The 26,665-nt window shown below is 41.9% G+C and overlaps 2 protein-coding genes across 3 annotated transcripts in view; one reads left to right on the top strand and one right to left on the bottom strand.

Moving 5' to 3' along the window:
- Window positions 1-15,945, top strand: part of MYEF2 (myelin expression factor 2) — a 23,996-nt gene extending 8,051 nt beyond the window's left edge. Inside the window, exons 5-18 of the mRNA XM_077918784.1 lie at window positions 28-121; window positions 1,054-1,245; window positions 2,045-2,198; window positions 4,265-4,314; window positions 4,393-4,456; window positions 4,606-4,710; window positions 5,081-5,131; window positions 5,209-5,280; window positions 5,367-5,462; window positions 7,393-7,491; window positions 8,156-8,231; window positions 11,955-12,165; window positions 12,249-12,300; window positions 15,109-15,945. Coding sequence (XP_077774910.1) covers window positions 28-121; window positions 1,054-1,245; window positions 2,045-2,198; window positions 4,265-4,314; window positions 4,393-4,456; window positions 4,606-4,710; window positions 5,081-5,131; window positions 5,209-5,280; window positions 5,367-5,462; window positions 7,393-7,491; window positions 8,156-8,231; window positions 11,955-12,165; window positions 12,249-12,300; window positions 15,109-15,272 — 1,480 coding nt within the window. The 3' untranslated portion in view covers window positions 15,273-15,945. The remainder of the gene's footprint in view (window positions 1-27; window positions 122-1,053; window positions 1,246-2,044; window positions 2,199-4,264; window positions 4,315-4,392; window positions 4,457-4,605; window positions 4,711-5,080; window positions 5,132-5,208; window positions 5,281-5,366; window positions 5,463-7,392; window positions 7,492-8,155; window positions 8,232-11,954; window positions 12,166-12,248; window positions 12,301-15,108) is intronic.
- SLC24A5 (solute carrier family 24 member 5) lies at window positions 15,940-26,665 on the bottom strand. 2 transcript variants are annotated; one of them, XM_028705299.2, is made up of 9 exons: window positions 26,426-26,660; window positions 23,735-23,914; window positions 22,620-22,703; window positions 22,428-22,531; window positions 21,487-21,587; window positions 19,333-19,613; window positions 18,218-18,424; window positions 16,716-16,817; window positions 15,940-16,335 (listed from the first exon to the last, which is right to left on the bottom strand). In XM_028705299.2, the coding sequence occupies exons 1-9, from the start codon at window positions 26,562-26,564 to the stop codon at window positions 16,013-16,015; spliced, it is 1,521 nt and encodes a 506-aa protein (XP_028561132.1). In that variant the 5' UTR covers window positions 26,565-26,660; the 3' UTR covers window positions 15,940-16,012. The 2 variants fall into 2 exon arrangements, with proteins under 2 accessions (XP_028561132.1, XP_077774909.1); XM_077918783.1 differs by lacking the exon at window positions 15,940-16,335 and having other exon boundaries at window positions 16,722-17,354; window positions 26,426-26,665.

Below are 26,665 nucleotides of genomic sequence, written 5' to 3'. Positions count from 1 at the left end.
AAAACATCATTATTTTGTTTCATCCAGTGTTGTTGAATTCAAAGATGAAGAATTTGTAAAGAAGGCACTGGAAACTATGAATAAATATGACCTAAATGGAAGACCATTGAACATAAAAGAGGTATGCTTGTAGTTTTTGCAGCTTTGATGCAGAGTATTGAAAGAGTTTTGGAATTCTTTTAAAATAGCAGAACAAACTGTGTAGAGTTATTAAATGCCCTCACAGATACTTCCACACAGTAACAAGAATCATACTTCATTTCCAAGCAACCAATGATATCAAAAGTGCCAATTTTCTCTCAGAATGACAAATACATTCAATTCCTACTCCGTGTTTCCATTACCTGTAGCTTTTAAATGGATTGGATATGCTGCAGCCTCAGACTGCTTGTCTGGGGAACTGTTGAGGCACTTGTATAATTAAAACTTCAGATAAGGCTGCTATACTGACATGAGTTGCTTAGGTTGGGGATCTACATCCTACTGATATTCTTGAGTCTTAAAATATGCCTTTCCCCCTACAAGATTAGATCTGTAGTTGGATGAACAATCACCTTTAAGTCTGGGGAATTTGCTGTGTGGCTCTGATGTGTATCATGTTCAGATTGCCTTGCTGTGGGAGCGATAAGGGAGGAATAAAATGTGTCAGCATTTTCATTTGCCTGTTTGAGTGTTCCATTCTGAACCATGATGTCAGAGAGTTATGTTTTCTACGTTTGATATTAACAGAGAGCACCAAGATAATTGAATTTGGTTTTTGAAAGAACATGTTAGGCTGACAGATTTCTACTTGTCCATAGGCTAGGTAACAGCATATGAAGTGGCAGTGCACACTTGTCTCAACCCTCATCTGAAAGGACCACCTCTAGAGGTGAGGGAGCCAGGTCTCCATGCACATGAAGTACTTATTCCTTCTGCCGCCGCTGATAAGGATGCTAACCGCTCTGTTGTGATACTGTGAAATTTCAGAAAGAAAGTACTGTTACCATTTCCCCCCCCCCCCCTGTGATTTGGGATTAACAGATGTCTATTCTATTACTAAATTTGTTGTAGGATCCGGACGGTGAGCATGCTCGCAGGGCATTGCAGCGTGGGAGTGGACCCTACACGGGAGGACATGGCCCAGAGATATCACCTGGCTTGATGAATTTGCCACCTTCTATTATTAATAATCCAAACATTCCTCCCGAGATTATTAGCAATCTGCAGGCTGGCAGACTTGGGTCCACCATTTTTGTTGCCAATGTAAGTATAAATACATACTGGCTGTGCATTGCTTCATTTTGGAGCAAAACATCGAGTTTACTTAGCACAGCACAAGTGATTTTTCTTAGCCGATAGTATTCATGCCTGTTTTAACAGGGCTTTAAACACTGTTGCATCTCATCTGAGGGTGGTTTTGTGTATCTAAACTGCAATATAAATATTTCCCCCATCTTGGTGCCCTCCAGGTGTTTTGGACTACAGCTCGCATCAGTTTCATCAAGTTGTAATTCAAAACATCTGAAGGCCACCAGGTTGGAGAAAGCTATTTTAGGACCTCCAACTTAGATTTTTATGCTGCTGTGCAATTCTTGAAACCCTTTGTAATAAACCTGTTCTGTGAGCTGAGTATGCATATGAATAGTTTTCTCTCAAAGTAGCCAGTTTTAAAATCAGTACATGGTTTTTTGTTTACTCTTCCCCAACTAGATAATGTTGGATTATGTGCTCAGTGTACTACATTCCTTTTGATAGTTTTTAGCTGAGTTGTTACTTTTCATCAGAACTAAGTTGTTCATCAACATGTTGAAAAAATGTAAGGAAAGAACATGGATGTGACCAAGATTTATTTGCATCTCTGATAACTAATACTTCAGTTTTGGCAATCTTCCATGTATCTGTCACCTCTACAGTGTGTGTGTGTGTGTGTGTGTGTGTGTGTGTGTGTGTGTGTATTGCTATACTTAAGCTATGTGTAGAGTTTGCCCCTGTGCTAAAACAAAAATCCTGTTTTGTAAGACAAAATTGTGTTGGTTTGTTTCATGGAAACTTTCTTTTTAAGCTTGACTTCAAAGTTGGCTGGAAGAAATTAAAGGAAGTGTTCAGCATTGCTGGGACTGTAAAACGTGCAGATATTAAAGAAGACAAAGATGGAAAGAGTCGAGGAATGGGAACAGTGACGTTTGAGCAGCCAATCGAAGCTGTTCAGGCAATATGTATCCTGACAAGAGTTGGGGAGTGACCGGGCCTGATTAAAGGAGTATGTTGTCAAGTGTGGGTTAAATAGGAATGAATTATTTTCTGTCTACATTATATTTGACTTGTATGTTTGTGTGAATAAAGGTGAGCTTTTCAGCAAAGCAATTGATAACTTTTCTGTTTGTAGTATATTTGATCATGTACAGTGGTGCCTCACAAGACGAAATTAATTCGTTCCGCAAGTTTTTTCTTCTTGCGAGTTTTTTGTCTTGCGAAGCACGGTTTCCCATAGGAATGCATTGAAAATCAATCAATGCGTTCCTATGGAAACCGCCTTCAGACCAGGTCCGGGGACAGTCTGTCCCCCGACCTCCTCTGAAGGCTGGGGGACGGGACGGGACGGGACAAGGGCTTTTCTTCCCACCGCCAGCCTTCAGAAGGCTGTTCTGAAGCCTGGTGGTGGGAAGAAAAGCCCTTCTCCCCACCTCCCGCCCCGCAAGCTCCGGGGACAGGAGGGCTTTGCTGCCGACCGCCAGCATTTTAAAAGCCTTCGCTGCCGACCCCCAGCATTTTAAAAGCCCCCGGGACAGTGGAGGTCTTCTGAAGGCAGGCGGTGGGCGAAAGTCTTTGCTCCCCCCCGCCTGCCTTCAAAAGCCGTCCGGGATAGCGGAGAAACGCGCTGCGCTTCTCCGCTATCCCGGGAAGGCAGGCAGGGGGGAGCAAAGACTTTTGCCCCCCGCCGGCCTTCAGAAGAGGTCCAGGACCTCTTCTGAAGGCCGGCGGTGGGCGAAAGTCTTTGCTCCCCACCGCCAGCATTTAAAAGAGGTCCCCGGAGATTTCCCTATGGGCTTTCTTCTTGCGAAGCAAGCCCATAGGGAAATTCGTCTTGCGGAACGACTCAAAAATGGAAAACTCTTTCGTCTTACGAGTTTTTCGTTTTGCGAGGCGTTCGTCTTGCGAGGCACCACTGTACATTTCTCCTTGATATACTAACTGTATTACTGCTAGTATATAAGGAGCTTGACTATAACACCATGGTTACATTGGAGTAGGAATAATATAGAATGGGGAGAATGATAATGTTAAGGGGAGAACTTGAAGCCCAAATTCATCTTCCTCTATTGGAACAAAGTGGCTCATGGCATTAGAGATTCTGAGAATGATACTTATCACCAATAAAATACAAAATATACCCTATTTTATGGTGGCAGCTGATGCACTTAAAACCTAACTGAAGAATTTGGCAAGCACAGTTAGACTATATGGAAAATCAGTGCGACTGACTTGTTCAGTCCCTAGACCATTGTTTACATGCAGAATTATTTCACACTTGCTGTTTTATTGAAAAATACTGGTCTGGCAACAGAGAACTACTTAAACCATTGTTAATTGTGACTTACAAGCAATGATGTGCTTTAAGGACAATATTTTCCCATTTTGCCATTACTTTTAGGTAACTAATTCCTTAGTAAGTGTTTGAGGTTTGAGTGCAACAGTGCTCATATTATTGGGGGAGAGATAGGAGGGCCATTAATGAAATTCACAAGTGCCCCCCACCTCTTGATTCTCTATGGTTTTAGCTATATAATCTCCCCTCCACCCCAAAACCCGATAGTCTTGTAAAAAAAGGGAGCGAAGGATTCTGCTCACATCTCACTGTCCCCACTGTATTTGAATAGTGGGGTGCAAGTTGAATACTTTAGTACAATAGGAGATAAGACAACTATTCAGAAAAGTACATGAATAGTATATAGTAGGATTGTACTGTTTAGTTGATTTTACAGATTTAAAAAGTGGTCCGGTCTAACTCATATATCAGATTTTAAAGAAATTATTTATCAAAGCTACAGTCAGTAGTCATAATCTTGGAGGCATTCCAAAGCAGAATTCTTCTAAAATGGTGCTTGCTGTAATGAATTCGGACCGCTATTTTACATGCATGCATATAAATGCAAATTTAATTGACAAGACCCCTAAGATGAAGCTATTGGATGATAGTCTAGAGTGTGAGTGTGTTTGTAAGATCACCTGTGTAGCTTAACATATTATTGGCGGATGTAAGGTTCCTTGACTTTATGTTCAGCTATGTTCAATGGACAATTTCTGTTTGATAGACCCATGCATGTAAAAATGGTGAGTTGTTCATTTGTTTTGCCCATGGTAGCTGAGACAAACCGCTACAATGTTCTAAAAGTCTTTGTCTGTTGTTAGGATGACAAATCAATTCCTCACGATGATTTCCGTGTAGCAGACAGCAAAACACCACAGCTACCTCGTGAGTATTCACTCTTTTTTTTAATGGTGCCTGTTAATATAGACATAATATAGACATAATATAGACATTTTGAAGCCTAGTAGAATTGCCCCTGCCTTCAACTGTTTCGAAATACTGAGAACCTTATGGAGTGATCTTTGCTTTCAAAGGTGGTCTTGGAGGAATTGGAATGGGACTTGGACCTGGTGGGCAGCCCATAAGTGCAACCCAACTGAGCATGGGCGGTAGTGGAATGGGAAGTGTGGCTCCTGGAGGTCAGTATGCTTTCCTCTTCCCAATGTTTTCTTGCCTTGGAGTGAGGGAGACATTTCCTGGAGTACCATAGAAGTCTTTAAATGTATTGTGACTCATACTTAAATTTTAATCGTTTTTTCATTATATGTACCTTTAAAAGTCCCTGTTCAGCACCAAGCTTTTCTTGTTTGGTTCTTCCAAAAAAAATTTAAGTTCTTAACATCTTATCCTGTTTTTAACTGCTGCTATGATTCCTTACTAGGTTATGATATATTTTGTTGCCGTATTGCATTGATTTTATTGCGAACCTCGCTGCGAGCTGTTCAGCTGAAGGGTAGAGTGGCATAAAGATATACTTAATAGCTCACCTGTAAATCTGTTTATTTGAAGGAATGGGAGTGGATGGTCCAGGCTTTGGAGGAATGAACAGAATGGGCGGAGGTAGGCACGTTCCCCAGTTACTTTGTTGCTTTACAAAATTTATGAATTTAGTAAAATGCTCTTTGCTTACGGTTCAGGTGTTGGCGGATTTGGTGGCATGAAAGGGATGGCAAACATGGGAGGATTTGGCGGAGTCAACCGAATGGGAGGTAGGTGACTATTTGCTCTTAATATGTACAGCTGTTCCAGTGTATCTAGAAGTATTGTAAAACTAAAAAATAAAATCTATTTCTAGGAATGGGCAGTGTGGATGATTTCCGAGGAAATATTGGCAGCGGAATGACTGGTGGCATAGGAACAGGCATGGGGGGCATGGCAACAGGCATGGGAGGTAAATTAACCAGCTTTTTAAAATTACTCTCTGTTTGCAGTTGTAACCCAATAATTTTAAAGCTACAATCTTTGATTTAAGAGCTTAAGATAAATGATGTGGAAACGGACATTTAGTTTTAAAAAGGCTTCCGTAAAACATAAACTTCAACTATCAGCTGTGAAGCACAGTGTGCTTTCCCACCCCCATTTGAAAACTAGAGTGTGGGACTATTCTCCTGGATGTGTTTATCAAATTTATTTTCATTGGAGTTAATGTATTACAAGCAAACCGGCAAGCAAACTTTCAGCAGGGATGCCTAATTGTTGAGTTTAACCAAAGGCTTCATTTTGCTTGCTTGCTTGCAGCATACCACCTTTCTAAAAGGTGATTTAAATCCTCTGAGCTTAATACAAATTAAACAAAAATTAAGAATTTGTTAACTTGATAAAATACCATATTTCATGTTCTTGACCAGAGCTTCTATCAAAAGCTCTAGTTAACTGTTGCATAAAAGCCGAAGGTTTTAATTGCTGGGGAGCGTGCAAGCCCAGGTGTATTTATGGTGGTAATGCCCCTTGATATCCTCATTCTGGGACAAAGTTATTAAGAAAATGATCATAATTAGTGGACACAATATTGTCAACCCTCAAAGTTTTGTTACCTATTTTTGATGACATTAAGTATTTACATTAATCTAAGGAACTGGTAACACTTTGTCTGGCCGCAGCCCAAAGGACCATTTCTTAACAGTGGAAGACAGTTGACCTAAACTCCATCCTAAAAAATAAAGGTTTATAGTGAAAAACTTAATTTTAATCCACAAAGTTCATTTATCCAAGGGACAATCAAATCAAACTCACTTTTCTCAGTGTTGTGTAATTTGCTTTTTTACACAAATGAAGACTATTAAAAGAGTCCTCCGTCCCATTTTAGAGTATGCACACACATTTGGAATAATGAGTAATAAACAATGAATTTGACAAGAATTATAATTGGAAATGGACTGAGGTATTCTTATCCAATGATCTCTCATAATGTTGATGTAAATATTCTCTCTCTATTTTCTGTTACTCTTATTAGCTTTATGCCAGTATCCCCAGTTTTTCCATAAGGGACCCTGGTGGCTATGTACAAATAGATTTATTTTGTTTTGTATTTGTTTGTTTTTGTTGAGTACTGTATTTAAAAAAAAAAACCCTGAAGGGCTTATCTGCTACATTTGTGTGCCTCTGCACAGAGACAATCAAAGTAGATGCGATGTTAAAAACAGGACTTTGCATTTCACATGCAGTTTTTTAAAATTGGAGGAGGCTGCTTCTTAATGAGATTTAAGCAGGCAAGGAGGGGTAATTTAGCTTCTCCACAGCTTTGATATTGAGGAAGATCTCTCTTTTGAAGCTGAAATTTGGAGGTGGTGGGAAGTCTCTCATTGTTGCCAGTGCTTGGTGCCATGCTGCTGCCTCCAAAACTACCTCAGCTCCTGGGATTCTTGAGGAGGACATTTGAGGCTGCATTATATTGGCATCTTCCACTGATCCTGTGAAGAGGGATCTACTACAAAAAAATTAAAGTGACTCTTCTAGAGTTCTGAATCTCACATTTGTAGTAATAGGGGAATGGAAATGAGTCTTGCTTCGACTGTATACCCAACATGTACAGTCAAGCTATAATGCATGTTGACTCGGAAAGACTGCCTGAACTATGGAGAACCTCTTCCATTCAGGGTTGACAATGCTAAGTTAGATGGATCAATGGTCCATGAAACACAGCTTCCCATGTTCCTATATTTTTAAATGAATTTGTTTGAAATCAGTATCTTGAATAAGCATCTTTCCACTTAGCCATTTATGGTACCATTCAAAGCGAATCCTTTGTACCCAAAGGTCTGTAAGCAAACATACGGTATCTGGAATCTAAAAGAAAATACTGTCTACTGTGTTTCCTGCAGAAATGTTCCGTGGAGGAATGGGAGGAAATATTGATAGAGACTTTGGTCGAACTGATATGGCAATGAACCGCGGCTTTGGAGACTCGTTTGGAAGGATGGGTATGGCCCTTGGCAAACTTGCATTTTCCATGGAATTGGGTATCAAGCATGTAGCAAGCAAATCATTTTCACAAGTGAACACTATGTTGCTTCATACTCATAATCTCCCTTTTCCCTTCTGCCTGAGATAGAGGTCCATGAAAGGTACTGTTGTCTTCTTTCTGGAGATTGACAGGGTGAAGTGCTTTTCACATACTACTTTTTGAGATTGAATAGAAGTAGCTTAAAGCAGGAATCCAAATTAATAGCTTGCAGCTGTTAGTTCTCAAATAACCATTCAATTTTAAGAGATACTTGTAGATTTCTTGCTGCATTGTAGCTCTACTGGCCTTACAAATTTACATTCTCTGAAAAAATTCAATGAGAACATTGTAGTGCAGATATTTTTCTCATAGTCTAGTAGCTACCCTTGTTCAGCTTTTGTATGTCCACTGAGCATTACTGCCATCAATAAATTATTTTGTTATGAAAAGGTAGTTTGGTAGAATGATAAATTATTTTGTTATGAAAAGGTAGTTTGGTAGAATGATAAATTATTTTGTTATGAAAAGGTAGTTTGGTAGAATGATAAATTATTTTGTTATGAAAAGGTAGTTTGGTAGAATTCCCTAGCTTTTAAGTAAAACAGAGATGTATAATGTGACTTTTTTCTGTCCTTGTTTAGGTGGTGCAATGGTTGGTGGTTTTGCAGGAGGAATGGGAGCTTCTAATATGGGCCCAGTAGGATCTGGAATGAGTAGGTTGATCTGCTTCAACCAAATATAAATTCTAACGTATAATAGAAAGGGTCTTTGGTTAGTGCTATGCCTAGATGGATCCAGAAAAATCTTATTGTTGGTAGTAAGAAAATTGCTCCATTGATTAAAACCTCCAGTTTTATGTGACTGCAGTTATAACTGAAGTTCATTAATATGTCTAGTGTTTTCTTAAGATTAAGTTTCTTGAGTGGGTCATTTGTATAAACCCTAGCAGCCTTCTACCTGGTGTTGCCCAGGAATTCTAAGAAATCAAAAAATCAGTGCAGTTTTAAAATGCTCATTCTTCTGTTCTGATTCAAAATGGTGTCCAGTTGTATACAAACGCGGACAAAAACTTGCTCCTTGATCTCAGGACCATGCAGAATTTGGTTATGACATCTTAAGAGGTGTCCAAATGCATAGCAGACAAGCAAATTTCCAAAAAACAGCAGATAATAGCAAGTATTGGAATCTGATATTAAATAAAACCTGTAGCAACAGCTACCAATCGCAGAATTTCAGATAGCTGTTTTGACTTACAAGGTGGTTTAACATCTGTCTGTAAAAGGGAGATTCATAGAGTTGTCATGCATGGCTACAAAATAACTGAAAGGTGCATGTTAAGAATACTAACACCTCTGCATTCTAAGTGTGAACAGTATATGTGATGGAATATAAGTGTAGCTCTCTTATCTGGTCACATTTAATAAGGGAATAATACACTGACAATTCCATGCTTGTGAGAGCCATTATGCTTATTTTGTGAAAAATCAGTTTGGATTAATAAATTTCTATAACAGGAGCATAGGAAACTGCTCTTAAACCAAGTCACATGTTAGGGATTGAACCTGGGACTTTTTGCATGAAAATACATAAGCTGCCATTGAGCCTTGTTCCTTCTCTGTAGTCAGTGTCTATCAAACACACACAATAATTTTTAGTATTCTCCAAAACTTGGCATTTTAAAATTCACCTGGATCCTGCATGCTTATGTAAAAAGCATCTGATCTTAACGGGACTGGTAATCGCAAAGTGCCTGTTTAAACAATAAGTAGAATTTCCAGAATTATCAAACCTTTATTGCATTAGCAAACTGCCATAGCAAAATAAGACAATACAAAAAAGAAAAAAGACAAACTAGAGACAAGCAACCAAGCAAAATTCAGGTGTTTTGGCTGGCGTAGTGACATTTAAGTTACCCGAAGACAATAATGCAAAGATATAGTAGCCAGCGCCAAAAACTAATATGCGGATATATATAAAGCACAAAATGGCCCCAGAACAGACTCAGCATATTGAGTTAAAAGTAATAAAAGAATTAAAACAGGTCCAGGTCTAGGGCACGCTACCCTGTCAGGGTAGCCCTGAGTTTCAGAGCCTGCACTATGAAGATTGCCACCCCACGTGAAATTTGGGGATTTGCGTCCACAAGAAGCGATTTCAAACAGTCTTCCTTAGATGTAATGGTGGACGGGATCAAAAGGAGGAGCTTAGATCTTATTGGCTCATAAATAGGGCAGTAGAAGAAGAAATGTATGAAGTCCTCTACTTCATTCATTGTGCATGGACATAGACGCTGGGTAATAGGGGTCTTAGAGTAAATCCCCTGCAGGAAGGCCGTGGGTATAGAATGGAAGCGGGCCATAGTAAACGCTCTTCTCAAATTGGGCTCCGTCAGGTCTATCAAGTAGTTGGCAAGTGATCTTACCACTTTCACTTTAGGGAGCCACATGGAAAGGCGAGCTGAGGTGGACTGTGCCCGGTCCATGGCCTCGTCTCTTGTAAGAATCCAGGCCCGGATTTTATGTTTGTCCCAAGAGGACAGCGAGTCAAGATTTGGGAGAGAGTAGTGTGCAGTAATAGTCACCATGGCCTTGGACCATTTATTGCTTTGAGAACACGTTAAAAAGGCTTGCCTGGCTAGTAGGGAACCTGGGGCATTGATTAATTTACAATAAAAGCTAATAATTCTAATGTGGGCTCTCGCAACAATGGAGGGGAGGCCCAGTTCTGTTCTTAACTGTGCTGCAACCGAGCCCTTGGGGAGACCCAGTATCTTCCGTGCAAAAGAGTTTTGTAGAATCTCCAGCCGTTGTAGTGTTTTTAAATTCCACCCCCAGATTTCAACCCCATACAGTAACATCGGGAGGACTTTGCTGATAAATGCTTTTCTGATTGGTGGAACCAGCTGGCCGCCTTTTGCATAGTAGAATTTCTCCAAGGCTTTGATGGTTCTGCGGGCAGCCAGGATGGCTTACAATAAGTAAGTGACAGCCATGATCTGATAAGCCCACAGTCACTTTCGCAAACTAGCATGCACTGATCTACTTTAGGCATATCAGTGCAAACTACCCTTCAGGGTAGCCATGGCATCATAAAAGCTGTGAAGGGTAGACTTCAACTTTGTAACAGTGGCATCCATGATAAAATATCAAACATTAAAAACTTCCCTAAACAGGGCTGCCTTCAGATGTCTTCTAAAAGTCAGATAGTTGTTTATTTCTGACGAGAACCTGCTCGTCATCAGTAATAATCAGTCTCACGCAGAGCTGGGTTGAAGAAGTCTGGCTGCCTTAAAGCTGCTGCAGCCCAGCATTTATTGTGTATAGTCAGAAAGATACAAAATACAAGGAATGCAGCTTGTTCTCAGCCAGCAGATAAGGACAATGCCATGCCATCACACCAGACCATGCAGTCGATCAGGCTATGTTACATGGACCAATCATTTGGGACAGCATGAGCTGTCCACGCGCTGTTCATGCTCTTATGTATAAACAACCATTTTCCCACATATTTCCTTGACATCCGATGGGAGGGTGTTCCACAGGGCGGGTGCCACTACTGAGAAGGCCCTCTGTCTGGTTCCCTGCAACCTCACTTCTCGCAGTGAGGAAACTGCCAGAAGGCCATCGGAGCCGGACCTCAGTGTCCGGGCAGAACGATGGAGGTGGAGGCACTCCTTCAGGTATACTGGACCGAGGTCGTTTAGGGTTTTAAAGGTCAGCACCAAAACTTTGAATTGTGCTCGGAAACATACTGGGAGCCAATGTAGGTCTTTCAGGACCGGTGTTATATGGCCTCAACGGCCGCTCCCAATCACCAATCTAGCGGCTGCATTCTGGATTAATTGTAGTTTCTGGGTCACCTTCAAAGGTAGCCCCACGTAGAGCGCATTGCAGTGAATGCCCATGGGCTGATACTGCCATAAATCAGTAATGGCTAACTGAAAAATCTAGCTGCCATGTCAACATTCTTTCAGACAGACAAACATTAGTAGGGGTTTACATCTACTTTCATAACCCAAATACTGTATGCACCATTTAAAATCTGCAATTATTAAATTCAGTTAGGAAAATGTAAGTCAATGGCAGAAAAACAAAAATAAATGTTTGGTCTCTTTATAGTTGGCTGGCTATTACCAGCATAATAAATCATTGTCCATTTGCTTCCTCAGATGAAGATCAAATGAATTTGGTTAAAACAGCCCTCAGCCCTTTAAGTGCTATTTCCTCTGAATATTTTCATGGGATTCCATTGCATGTCAAAGTTAACTAGTGCACCAGAAACATACTTGACTTTCTTTATAGAAACTCATCTGCATTTTCCCTTGCATCAAACCAGCTTATTTATATATGAATTTGAAACTTATCAAGCTTTTGTTTACTATTGTGCTATAAACATTACTATTGGATTCCTAAATCTATCTCTCTGTGTGTTTGCAGGTAGTGGAATAAGTGGTATGAACAGTATGACCGGAGGAATGGGCATGGGCATGGGAATGGATCGGATGAACTCCACTTTTGATCGAATGGGGCCAACCATGGGAACTGGCCTGGAGAGAAATATCGATATGGATCGAGGATTTGTGCCTGGCCCAATGGGAAGTGGTGTGAGAGACAGAGTAGGCTCCAAGGGCAACCAGATATTTGTCAGAAATGTAAGCACATAAATTGAGCCAATTAGCAGCGTTATTCTCTGGCTTTTTCTCCTTGCGTTACTATATGCTTATCTTCATTTCAGCTTCCTTTTGACTTGACCTGGCAGAAGCTTAAGGAAAAGTTCAGCCAGTGCGGTAAGTATTAGGCACAAATGTTGTTGCCTCTAAGGCAAAGATGATTAGCCGCAACAAAGATGGTAGGGCGAGGCTACCACTTGTGCCAGAGTTGTTGGATATCACCTGCTGCTCAGCATGAATGGAGTGGGTACCTTAAAACAGTGTATGTTTCAGGGGGAAAGTTGTCCTTTCATGGAAGCTTGAGCTTCATTACCAACCTTCATTGAGGAACCCGAAGGGTCCCCAGAATGTGGCAACTTGGATGGCTTGCTGTGTGCCATCTAATTGAGACTCTAAGCCACGACTTGTGTTTCAGATGCAGAGGCGGCATTCGAAACTCCCATTGTTCTAGGCGTGTTTTGCGACAGGGAATTTCATTAATGCAAGCAGTTTCTGAGCTCTGGGAGCGATATTGCGCCTAGGATTTCAGATTAAAATTGCCATTGTTGGAAAGAAAGGAGGACCTTTTGCTGCCTCCCCATATTGAGCCATTCTCCGAGGAGTGAAGAAGGGACACTCATAAGAATATTAGGGGGGTGGGCAGGGGAAGTATGGCTTTGTTTTTTGCAGTATTCAGATGAGGAAAAATGAACATAAGATTTTAGTTGCCGTTCATTTTCAGCTTGTATTGTTATAAAGAAGTGTGCCTAGACATTCTATTGCGGCAACCATAACCTAGATTTAAGGTGCCATTTAGCTCCTAGCTTTCATATCTATGTTTCTAGCACTGTGCAGAGGCAAACAATTATTGGTTTATTTCTTCTCTCTTCCTGGGAATCCCTAGATGTTGTCCCAAACAGTAGCCTCTGAGCAATGCCCCAAACCATGGTGAGAAATCAGTTTGCCTAAAGTAGTTCACAAGCCTCAAGCCGTAGTAATAGATCCTGCTTGGTTGATACTCACAATTTGTGATTTGTTTAGTTCCTTTAATTAAATGACAACAAACAATGGTTTGGGTTTCCATATGAATTTCCCTTAGTTTGAAACTGCTAAGAATATATTAAGACTAAGGGATGCGGGTGGTGCTGTGGTCTAAACCACTGAGCCTAGGCTTGCTGATCAGAAGGTCGGCGGTTCGAATCCCTGCAATAGGGTGAGCTCCCGTTGCTTGGTCCCAGCTCCTGCCCACCTAGCAGTTCGAAAGCATGTCAAAGTTCAAGTAGATAAATAGGTACCGCTCTGGCGGGAAGGTAAACGGCATTTCCGTGTGCTGCTCTGGTTTCGCCAGAAGCGGCTTGGTCATGCTGGCCACATGACTCGGAAAAACTGTCTGTGGACAAATGTTGGCTCCCTTGGCCAGTAAAGCGAGATGAGCAGCGCAACCCCAGAGTCGTCCGCGACTGGGCCTAACGGTCAGGGGTCCCTTTACCTTTACCTTTTAAGGATGCAAGAATGTTGCAGTAATGCTAGTTCTCGGCATTCCTATATAGATCTGGGTGGCGAGGGTGTCTTTCTTTCTTTCTTTCTTTCGTTTTTTTGTGTTTGCAGCAAATAATGATTTTTAATTGAGGTCCAAGTCATCTAAGTCTCATTGCATTCTGAGGGGAATGTAATCTCCATCTTTATTACCTTTCTGTGAAAACTCATCCTTGCTTTGCTCATGAAATGGACAACCTGTTCAAAGAGAAAGGAGCTTTTGTGGCTCCTGGTAGAACTCTCAAGCTATAATTGCCTTCTTTGACCGCACACTTCTGCAATGTTACATATTTGTCATAATCCACAAATTGTGCTTTTGAATTCTCAAAAATGTATAGTTTTTAAAATGTGCACTTAATCTTATTCTCAGCATTTCATGTTAGCTTAATGCACCAGCAAAAGTATTTTTCTTGCCCTCCTTTTGAAACATGGATGGAGAACCTGTGGCCCTGCAGATATGAAGAAAGTTCTCTTTTCAACCACCTCTGGTCATTAGCTATGGTGGCTGGAGCTGACGAGAGCTGAAACCCCTCAGTATCTGGAGGGCCAGAGTGTTCCCTTTCATGCCTTAAAGCATCAAAAAGCAAGATTCCCCCAATCTGTGCTCTGTTGTATTTGTGGCTTAAGAAATTGAGGCTTTTCTATACTTTTTTAAAATTAAAAAGTCCCATAACAAGTAGTGACTGCTAGGCCACCTGAAAATGCTGCAAGAAGTGTTGAAGTTACTAAATTTTATTTAAGGGATTCATCATCATCATCATCACCACCATAACGACAATAATATTTTTATTATTTATACCCCACCCATCTGGCTGGGTTTCCTTAGCCACTATAAACTATATAAACTGAGTCTGAATGTAGAATTGCACACTTTAGGGTCAATTTTAAAACCTATCCAGTGTTTTAGATCAGCTGCCTGTTGCCCCCAATTGCCTGGGTTCATCTAGATGTTTAAAATGTTAAAATACTGAGAATCAACAATCTCTCAACCTTTCTTTACTGACGAAGTTCTTAGAAATGTGCCCTCTCTTTACCAATTCAGTTTTCATTGAGGGGGAGGGGTGGGGGGAGAAGTATGGAATACAGGAAATTTGGGAAGAGAGCCGACGTTGCCAAACCTGTTGGAAGAAAATATAACTAATGTAGAGGAGGAAGGATAGGTTGGCCGATAATTGGAATGCAGTGGCATTTGAGGGGGTGTCGAGTTTATAAACTCAGTGTGGCAAAACGGAGGCTGCTAGATGGCTTCTCTTGTTTGCATGGGTAGCGTTACGATAGGAGACCTGTGACATGAGCTGGCTTTTATTACATTGCAATTCAGATTTTTTAAAGTTATCTGTGGCGACTGGGATTTCTAACACCAGCAGTGCATCATAGACTAAATTGGACTTTTTAACTTTGTTTATCCAGGTCATGTAATGTTTGCAGAAATAAAAATGGAGAATGGGAAATCAAAAGGCTGTGGAACTGTCAGATTTGATTCACCAGAATCGGCGGAAAAGGCCTGTAGGATAATGAACGGCATAAAAATCAGTGGCAGAGAAATTGACGTACGTTTGGATCGCGTTGCATAATTTATAATTAAATGTTGGGGAACATTCCTTTTTGTCGGTTTAGCTTTTCTCTCCTTGTCTCCTCCTAGTGAGTCGTTTTTAGTAACATTGTATGCTTTACTTAAGTTGGAAAAACAAAACTTTTAAAACCCACCAGCCTTTAACAGTATAGTGTTTAATATACTGTGAGTTCATTAACTGACTCTTACTACATTTTGGTTTTTGAAAGAGAACTTTCCTGACTTGTCCAGTGGTATGAACACCCACACCTTCTCTTGAAGTCTGGGAGCTGTGGCTGTTTTAATACCTCTCCAAAATCATGCTAAGTGTCTCTAGTCATTCAGTTTAAATGAATGGTTCTACTGTTTTTAATAAAACAAGCCATTTCCTCTGTTTAACAAAGACTGTATAGTGGAACTTGTTTTGTGTCATATTTCCCTATGTTACAATTGTAATGTAAAGAATGTGTCTTCCCTTTTTTTACTCCCCCTTCTTCTCCCTGTTTGTTTTACATGCATTTATAGTCACTGCTACTCCTTTCTCTGAAATGACATGCTCTCATTAATTCTTGATAGCCTTGAGCTTTTAAGTGGTTCTTATGTCATGATGTGGAATTTCTGTAAATAAGTTTTAGAGCTCAAAGGGAATGCTGGAGTTTTTTTATTTGACTAAATGAAGAAACTAGTGCTTTCAATATTTTATGTATGTTTATTTCTTATCCTCGATTACATTGTAAAAAAAAAACCCCAACCCTAGCCCAACTAGTCTCCACAGATACTGATAGGATTGTTTCCTATGGCTCCAAGTTCATACAGGATTGATAATATTACAAATGCCAAGTACATCACTAGACAGACTGCCCCCAATTTTTTGTCTAGCTTCCAGCCATTCAAGTGAACAGCCAGAAAAATAAAAGCAATGGAACAAACAAGAGAAATGGCAGTGTAAGTCAAACCACTGCTGTTCACTTCTGCAGGAGCTGTTGTGTCTACAAAGGCTGTCCTTATAAACCACGGCAACCCCAAACACAGCAAATCAAATACATTGGATCCTACAATGTTTGACATCGCCATATCGCCTCTTCCTGCAAGATAAAACACATTTATGCGTATCAATCTTAAGGAAGCTTTTTGCTGCATTATACCGTATTTTATTACCGTACCATGATTGCAGAAATTGCTAGTTTTAATATGCCTGAACTATTTTAGGTTGGCTGCTAAGAATTTGTTTTGCTGGAGCCATCCAAGCTCCCCGAAGTTCTCCTTTGACCCTAAACACCCTGGTACTACTTATAAAAGTAACAATTCATTCCCATGTTGTGTGCTAAAAGTTTGCCAGTTCTTCATGCCAGTATAGCGTTAGTGCATTCTGTCGGCATATTCTAAACAAAGGGAACCGCCCCCCCCCCCTTTCCCACTTGCTGCAAATTGCTTCATAATGCTATGGGTATGAAAAACCACTCACCTTTCCTAGCCACCAGCACACTTGCAACTGTATCTGGTATGCTTGTTCCTGCTGCTAGTAATGTAAGACCCATTACAGTATCTGGAATGTGCAAAGTTTCCCCTGTAGCAAGCAAATTCAAAAGGAAGGAACACTTTAGCTTTCTGTTAATGGACAAAGAATGGAATTGTGTGTGTGTGGGGGGGTCTTACTAGTGTTTCAGCTACCACGTTTCTAGATCAGTATGAACAGATTTAACATACTACAGTTTGGTGGTATATGCTGAAAGAAGCTATGCTATTCTGTCATTTAAAAGTCACCATTAAGAGATTTCTAGTTCTGAAAATATTGCTACTAATCAACATGCCTGCGTCAAGTTTCCCTTCAAATATGGAATAGCTTACTATTCTAATTGCAGGTTTCTTGGAGTTGTTACAACTGGTATAATCCCTTCTTTTCCTTTGGCATCTTTATCACATGAGCTCTTGAAGTCATATGAACCACTAACCCTTCTTAATCATCTGCTCTTGAAAGAAACACATGAATTCCAGGCTGGGGGCGGGGGAGGAAATTAAGTCTGCTGATAATCTTGACTCAAAAACTTCCAAATGGCATTGCTGTGAAAGTTCAGCTGGGAAAGTAACTTCAAGCCTTTAGTTCCTGAAATGGATGAAAGGGCACTGTAATAGTTTGGAACCCAAATTTCTAAGCTGCTATTGTTGGCTTTAGTTGTAACGTCATTGCCAATGCCTGAAAATAAATTACAACTTTGTAATTTTGCTGCACAGTTAGAGGATGAATCTAGGTGTACTGCCCAACACATGACTCCCATGTGTTTTCCCCCCATTATATCAACGGAACAGTGGCAGACAGAATATAGGAAAGGTTTAGTATAATGCTGCTGGTGATGTTTTTTAGCTCATTCCTTGGAAGACTCCATTTTGGTATATTAAAGCAGGTTAATCTGATCATCTGGGGGGCTGGCTATAGTTTCAGTGGAAGACCCAGATGCTTTCCATCCAGCAGTTCTCGGATTCAATCCCTGGCATATCTTCAGTTTAAGGGACTGGGTAGCAGGTGATGTGGAAGCTCTTTGAGAGCTGCTGCCAGAGGAGACAGTACTGGGCTAGGAGGATGAACAGTGCCCTAAGGTTAACTGCCAGAAATATTCCATTTTTTGTGCAGCTTAGCTACATTAGTTGGCTGTGAACTCTTGATTTTTTTTTAGGTAGTTGGACTTACACTCTATGTTTTTAATAATAAAAAGAATGCTAGGCTTAGCTTTTATTTCCTAAAACATTGCTGATTCAAGCTGGCTAAGCCTGTGGTTTAACTCTAGTAAATTCATACTTTTACATCGACCTAATGTAGGCATTAATTGTTAAAGAAGTCCAGTCTGAAATCCTATGCATAGCAACTTTTATCTTAAGCACCACCAAAATCGGGATTCTTGTTTTAAGACACTGCTGCCAAATTGACTTATTATGCAAGGGAGGGCTTGTACTGCTGGATTCAATACATACCCACTATTGTTACCATCCATACAAGAACGTATGTAAATGCCGAAATCCACACTGCTGACATGAAGAATGTAAGCATGAACCAGTTCTTCCAAAACTGTCTTCTGCAGTCAGGTGTCGTCAAATAGAGCAGAGCAATAACTGGAAGGGACAGCACCCACAGAACTCTCTTCAGATCTGCTTCAGGCATGGTGAACACGCTTTGAGAATCTGTCAAGGTGGCAAACCATTTAAGAAATGAGATCTTGGTCTTTATAAACTTAAGCTTTTGAGAGCTCCATAATTTTTCTGATATGAACTTCTGTCTTATTTAGCCATTTGGATAGACCTACATTGCATATTACTCGCTGTCCTCCAAAAAACTTTATCCCGTAATCATTACACGGTAAAGTACCACGAATAACTACACAAATCCCCAGTCATTTTCTGACAATGTACAGAATAACAGAATTGTAGAGTTGGGAGGGACCTTAAGGGTCATCTAGTCCAACCTCTGCAATGCAGGACTCTCAACTAGGTTTATGCTGTACAGTCATACCTCGGGTTAAATGTGCTTCAGGTTGAGTGTTTTCAGGTGATCCAGAAGTAACGGAGCACGTTACTTCCGGGTTTCGCCACTCGCGCATGCGCAGACACTCAAAATGACGTCACACGCATGTGCGGAAGCAGTGAATCGTGACCCGCGCACACACGGGTTGCGTTCGCTTCAGGATGCGAACGGGGCTCCGGAACGGATCCCATTCGCATCCAGAGGTACCACTGTACAGGTTTAGGCCTCTTAAAGTTTAATTAAAACTAACAAGACTGAGTGTAACAGGAAGGAAAGTTAAAAAGCAGGCAACCAAGGATCATTGATTGCTGTGTCCGTGTGTTGCCAGAGGAATATGACCCTGTTCAAGATAGTCTTGTTTAAGCACCTGAGCCATTATATAATTTAAAGCATTTCAGCCACCTAACTTGTAAGTTACATTCACATGGCACAGCCTTTTGGTATTTCCAGGAAAACTTGAGAGTGATCAGAGCGGCTAATGATTTATTTTCTCACTAGAATTTCTGAAGCCATTTGCACTAGTGCCAGCCCTTTCTAAAATAGCTGTTGGCAAAGATTGCAGGAATACCTTCAGAAATAGTATCAGGCCCGTGTAAACTTGATGAAAGTTGAGCGTAATCTGACTCATCATGGAAAATGCCGCTGTCTGCTCTTGACTGCCGACGAAGAAGAGGCCCGGACTCTTCCTTCCAGCCCATCAGTGGTTGCTGTTCAGTCTCTTCTGCAGTCACTGTGAAACAGGTACAGCAACGACTAAACTTCTTCATGATGTACTGATTGATTTTAATGTCAAAGCAGAGCACCAAAATGTAGACTCCGTATATTAAGAGGAGAGAAGCCGATTCATACCTAGAACAAAGTAAGTATTAATAAATAAATAAAATTGCAAGTTTCATAGTGTGTTTTTGTATTCGATACGCTTCATGTTTGGTTACAGAACAACCTCAATTAAAAATAATTCATGTTTGAGTATGCATGGTTATTCCAAGGTGATGAATTAACAGTTTTGGTGTTGTTTTCCCCCAAGAGGGGAAGACTGGATTTGCAAAGCAAGAGAGTACATAAGAATCTGCTCTTTAATGTGTCAGATGGTTGGTCCATCTAGTTCAGCATTGTCTACTTTGACTGGCAGCAGCTCTCCAGGGGACTTCCTCGGCTTTTCCTGCAGATGCCAGTTGTCAAACCTGGAACCACTGTTGTTGAAAAGTATGTGTCACTCAAATGTTTGTGCCACTCAACTGTGGCTCCTCTATATATCTTCATAGGGGCCCCCAGCTTTCCCCCAGAACTATTATTTCTCTTTAAGGGTCAATTTACCAGAAACTAAGAACTAGCTACATTTCACATTAAGAGGAGAAATATAATCAGGTTTCTGTATACAATGGTACCTTGGGTTACATACGCTTCAGGTTACATACGCTTCAGGTTACAGACTCCGCTAACCCAGAAATAGTACCTCGGGCTAAGAACTTTGCTTCAGGATGAGAACAGAAATCGTGCTCCGGCGGCACGGCAGCAGCAGGAGGCCCCATTAGCTAAAGTGGTGCTTCAGGTTAAGAACAGTTTCAGGTTAAGTACAGACCTCCAGAACGAATTAAGTACTTAACCTGAGGTACCACTGTAGTGTAAAGTCAAGCTAAAGGGACCCCTGACTGTTAGGTCCAGTCGTGGCCAACTCTGGGATTGTGGTGCTCGCCTCGCTTTATTGGCTGAGGGAGACGGCGTGCAGCTTCCGGGTCATATGGCCAGCATGACTAAGCCGCTTCTGGTGAACCAGAGCAGTGCACGGAAACGCTGTTCACCTTCTCGCCGGAGCGGTACCTATTTATCTTCTTGCACTTTGATGTGCTTTCAAACTCCTAGGTTGGCAGGAGCGGGGACTGAGCAACGGGAGCTCACCCTGTCGCGGGGATTCGAACCGCCGACCTTCTGATCGGCAAGCCCTATGCTCTGGTTTAACCCACAGCGCCACCCGCATCCCTCTGTATAGTGTATCTGAGGCTTATTCAAATTGTCACTGTAATAAGCAGCCTAAAGCTTCATGAATTAACCAATTCTTACAGCTTGAGATGCATGCAACCATTATCACATGAACAAGTCCCCATATCTCATGGAACGAGGCCTGTCTTTCTACCAATACTTCAACACTGGTTCTTATCATTTCCTGCTGGTAGGAAAGTTGAAGTACTTGAGGCCATTCACAGTGTTATTTCTTGTACTTGTCAAACTAAAAGCTGTGCGGATTAAACACGGTTACCATGCCAATAATGGAATCCCAAAACTTGTGCATACAGATAAAATATCCGTGTGTGAACTAGGACTGCCCACCCCACATGGCTTACGAGAACAAAACCTTAATAAAAAGTTTTAATATTACCGTATCAGAGCCATCTCTCTAAAAGGTGCATCTTCTCCAACTGATTGATCAACAGATCAGCCCCAAATAGGGGCGCTGTTGCTAACACCCTCCGGAAGCAAAAGTACGCTGTCTAAATGGCTTGCAAGGCATTTAATAGCCAGTTATTGGCACCTGTGCCTGCTGTCCAACTAACTACAATTGCATACAGGCTAACGACATGCAATTTTTTGAGGCAACAGAGAATCACATGTTTCAAAGGGAACTTAAAGGTCCCATCTTCCTGCTGATGCGGGGAATCCGCTAAAAAAAGAGAACTGAAACTCTAGTTGTGTGGCTGACTACTGCCCGTTTGTGGGCACTTACCAGTAAACTTTGTTGTCTATTATCATTGCAAGAACTGCTGCTGCGCTAACTGCATAGGCCAAACAGTCTCTGAACAAGGGCCAGCAAGACAGTCTTGAAACCTGTAGATAGAATTGAGGCATACTTTTAGGAAAGTAAAAAGATGCTTGTGTTTTGCAAGCATTAAGATGTACCTTGTTGCAACTGTTTCAGCCCAAGAGGATACAGTTGAAGGCTCAGCCTTAACCTCCTATCCCACACATAGGAGCCAACTCCTATGGGTCCAAGGTCCCTTCGCCATCCCATCCCCAAGTTGGCTGGTTGACGGGCATTACCATTCAAATGGTGTGCTTGTGTGCCACACCTTGTGATCGATTTTGCAGGGCAGAGCTAATGTGCCCCCTCCAATATTTTATTGGCACCCTCGATGCTGCTTGCCTTCAAAATGCTGGCCTCTATTTATTATGAGTTAAATATCTCTGGGAAAATGTGGGGCATGAGATTCAGAAATATTCTAGTAATCAGTGCAGCAAACTCCATGTTTCAGGTTTCTGAGTGACCTGGATGAACCTTTTAACCTTTTGGGGGAGCATACCAAGACCTCTGCTTTGAGAGAGAAGTGGACCATTTTCAGATGTCTGTACCAGTTTTGGGAGCTGTAGCTCATCTGGAAATGCCCTAAAAATTCAGTACCTCATAAGTAAATCAGTGAGACCCAAACGTCTTTATTATCCCCATTTAGCACACAACTTTCTCATTTGGACCTCTACGTTAAACTTTCAGCATTCTGAAAGTTGCTGAAGAATAGTAAGTGGGGTTGCATATCAAAGGTTTTTACTCTCTTCCAATTGATTACATGCTGCTTTGCAAGCCTGTTAAATTTAAGTAACCTCAAATTAAGCCAGCTTTGGCACTGGACCACGAGGAAACAGCTTCAGAGTGTCATAAAAGCTAGGACATACCATGCCAGATAACAGTCCGCAAGCTGCACAGATACCAAGGAGGTTGTAGATTGCAGAACCAAGAATAGTGCTGACTCCAATGTCCCCCTTTGTGACAAATACCCCTAGAAGCAAAGCATCATTTTGACAGAATTAATTTCTGCTTTCACAAGGGAGGGAATTGTGTGCTGTTTAAAGCTGGCTTCACTTTACCAAGAAAGGCTGTGACCAGTTCAGGTGCAGAGCTACCCGCTGCCATGAAAGTTGCTCCTGCAACATCCTGAGAGAGACCAAGGGCTACAGAGACAAGGGACAGAGAGGAGAGAAACAAGAATATATCTATGAATGGGGGCTGTGCATAATTCAGAACATTACAGTAGCAGATTCATGTTGCAGAACATAGGCTATGCTGAAATACTGAAGGCGGAATGCATTTTGAACAGGCATTGCAGACAGGCCTCTTAGTATGATGATTGGCCACAGTAGTAGTAGTAATAATAATATTATTATTAATAATAACAATAATAACAACAACCACCCCACCCATCTGGCTGGGTTTCCCCAGCCACTCTGGGCAGCTCCCAACAGATTAAAAACAGAATAAATAATCAAACATTAAAAACTTCCCTAAACAGGGCTGCCTTCAGATGTTTTCTAAAAGTCAGATAGTTGCTTATTTCCTTGACATCTGATGGAAGGGTGTTCCACAGGGCGGGCGTCACTACTGAGAAGGCCCTACCTGCTGAACTAGATTTGCCTTTGGCCTGATCCAGCAGGCTTTTCCTACGTTCTTAATGGTAGCTCGTCTTCTGTGTGTGATCTGGGTTCGATTCCCACCTGGGGTGGGGAATTCATATTCTGTCGAGAAGGGACCTTAGCTCAGTGATAAAGCACACACTTTTTCACTGCAGATGTCAGGGACTGAACCTGGGACCTTCTGCATGAAAAACATCAGCTGCTGCAAAGGATCTCCACCTATGAACCCAGAGAGGTGCTGCTAGTCAGAGCTGGTAATATTGCGCTAGACAGACAAATAGCTTGACTTGCTAAGTAGCGTTCTATATTCCTAAATTCCTATACTAATAGGATATAGAGTGCTGAACCCTTCCCCACCTCTTTTCTTTTTCCATAAGCCTTTTGTCCACCCAGGCTCTGACTCCTTTAAAAAAACGAAATGGTAGGGAAAAAAGCCTAGCAATTTTCCAGCTCACTTCTTACCTACAAAAGAGACGGTAACCTCCAGTTTGATTTAGTGCCTTTTATTTTTGTAGAAAATATATATGTCCTTTTTAAGATGACAACACCACAAGAAAAGGGGGAAAACTTACCGTCGCTGATGATCTCTAGAGAAGGGAGGAAGTAATAATCGCACACAATGGACACAGCCAGGAACATATAAAGGATGATTAAGAAATAGATAATGATGCCTCCATCTTCTCGCTCCTGCTGCGTAAAGAATCCTTCTGGGAATTCCGATGACGGGGAGGCAACACACTGCGTTTTATTTTCTGAAAACAATGGTTATGGGGTTTTAATTTGACACACAGCACACTTTTGCTGTCTTGCTGCTGAAAACCAGCTGCTAAGAAAGCAAGGCAGTCATTTCACTTCCTTACAAAAGCTACTAAAAACCAAGAAATGGTACAAGCTTGGTATTTGGTTTCAGACACATAAGCCAATGCTTTTTTTTAAACAACAACAACACAACAACAACAACAGGTAGCCTTCTGGGGTTGCCCCTTCTGCTCAGATTCTGTACTGTGAGGTTTTGCTTCCACACTCATAGTCTTGTTCCTGTGTTTTCCCCAAGTGGTTCACCCCGAATGCCTATCATTTGATGAATGCAACCTCAAACGATAACTTGCATGGGTGAATAGCCCATGGCAGAGCTCATAGCACCAACCATATATTCACCTCCCCTTCCTTAAAGGGCTCGTTTCACACGTTCAGTAATCCAAATAGCTGTTCCCACCCAAAGCAGGCTGAAATGAAGAAAGCTAACTAGGTGTGGTCTGAAAGGACAGTGAGCTCAGCTCAGAACAGAAAACTGTTCCTCAGGCTCAGAACATGCTCAGAGGTTACACTCTTCTACAATTCTAACTGTGGCCTCATCTGCACCATTCCTTTAGAGCCATGGTGTATCACTTTAAATAGGCATGTGGCACTGTGGGTTAAACCACAGAGCCTAGGACTTGCTCGGAGGTTTGAATCCCTGTGACGGGGTGAGCTCCCGTTGCTCGGTCCCAGCTCCTGCCAACCTAGCAGTTCGAAAGCACGTCAAAGTGCAAGTAGATAAATAGGTACCGCTCCGGGAAGGTAAACAGCGTTTCCGTGCGCTGCTCTGGTTCGCCAGAAGCGGCTTAGTCATGCTGGCCACATGACCCGGAAGTTGTATGCCGGCTCCCTCGGCCAATAAAGCAAGATGAGCTCCACAACCCCAGAGTCGGCCACGACTGGACCTAATGGTCAGGGGTCCCTTACCTCCCCAAAGAATCCTAGGAACTGTACTTAAAGGGTGCTGAGAGTTAGAAGACTCCTACCTCCCCATCACAGAGCTAAAATTCCCAGGAGATGTTTGATGAAGATACAATGGGGAGGAAAACCTGGAAACAACTGAGAATACAAGGCAGCGTTTTATTTTATTTTTTCTACTTCTGCCTGCATTCGAATTGGTCACATCACTTTTACTGCATTTTGTATGTATTTGTATTTATATTTATATTTATATATCCAATCGAAATCTATACACGAGTAGTTTGACAATCACAGGGAACTGGGAATTGCAGTTCAGTGTGGGCAATACTGGTTTCCTAACAACTCTACAGTTCTCAGGAGACTTTGTGGCGAAGCTGTAACTTAATTTAAGTTGTACAATGCTCCTTTAACTGATACTGCAGCTGGGCTGTTTGTGTCTTTTTGCAACTGGCTCTGGCTGGCAGCTGTTGGGCTGCTGTTTTTTTTACTTCAGAGTAGATCCAACAAGCTTGGATGTGCAGCACACAGCTTCTTCAGAAGAATCAGTAATACGTAGAAGTCTGTATTTGGCAGCAAGCTGGCCTCATATTTGATGAACTGAACAGCTTTAAATATGGACAGAATCAACAGTGAGGATGAAACGGGCTCTTTTTAAACGGGCTCTTTAAAAAGTGCTCGTTTAAGATGAGTCAAGCTTACAAGGGAAGGCTGAAGAATTCAGTACAGCTGGAAAAAGACGCTGCTCACCAAAAAATTAAAGCACTTCACCCCCCCTCCCCCGAAATCATGGGAACTAGTTTCTTTAAAAGAGTGCTGGGAATTGTAGCTGTTTGTGAGGGGGCAAACTACACTTCCCAATATTATTTAGGAAGAGCCATGCGCTTTAAAAGTTTTAAATGTTATTGCTGTTTCTCGGCTGCTTTTTGCATCCAGTGCAGCGCGGATAAAGTTTCCTTTTGCAACCGCTCAGCCTCCCAAACCCCATCGCTTTTGCACCAGCAATTTCGTTTGGGAGCCTCCAAGCTAGGAACGCCGCCCCACTTCCTGCAAATCGCTGTTAGTCCTGGCAGATCGCCTCAATGCACTTTCTTTCCCTTAGCTGCGATAATAGCATAGATCATGATGCATGATGCAAAAATCCTGAATCGCAACTCCAAGCTCAGCTGAATCCTGCAGTCCCAAAGCTCCCTGATCATTTGCTTTTCTGCCAATTTCAAAGGCTTTCCTCCGCTAGGTGTTGGGGGTAGCAGTAGGATCGCAGCTTGCTCAGAACTTTTTCCAAGTCCCAAGCTGAGCTCTAGAGGAGACCTGTTGCATAATAGCATAGATCAGATGCATGCAAAAATCCTACATCGAAACTTGCAGTCCCAAAGCGCCCTGAACCTTTAATTTTCTGCCGATTTCAAGGTGTTGCGGGGTAAAAGTCTCAAGCTGAGCTCTAGAGGAGACCTGTTGCTGCTCCCTAGGAAAACGTGCGTGGGATCGGGACTTTAAAGGAGAGTCAAGAAAACAGCCAGCTTTGCAAACAGCACCTGATCCCTTACCTGAATCCCCGGGGATCTCCTGAGCCGACGCAACAGGTAGCTTTCCCAGAGGAACCACCGTTGCGAAAAACAGCAGAAGCGCCGCCGCCACCACGCGGATCCCTCGGCTCCTCCTCCGCTGGCTCCCGCCTCTGTGCATCCTGCTCCGAGTCGCGCACTAGGCGCGGAGCGAGACAGGATTAGGGGATCGAGTGGGATCATGTGAGTCGACCGGGAGGGCCTCCCCAGACCCCGGGGCAG

The sequence above is a fragment of the Podarcis muralis genome, chromosome 14, assembly GCF_964188315.1.
Source record: "Podarcis muralis chromosome 14, rPodMur119.hap1.1, whole genome shotgun sequence".
NCBI lineage: Eukaryota > Metazoa > Chordata > Lepidosauria > Squamata > Lacertidae > Podarcis > Podarcis muralis.
The sequence above is the reverse complement of the archived record's forward strand: the minus strand, read 5'-3'. Positions and strand labels throughout refer to the sequence as shown.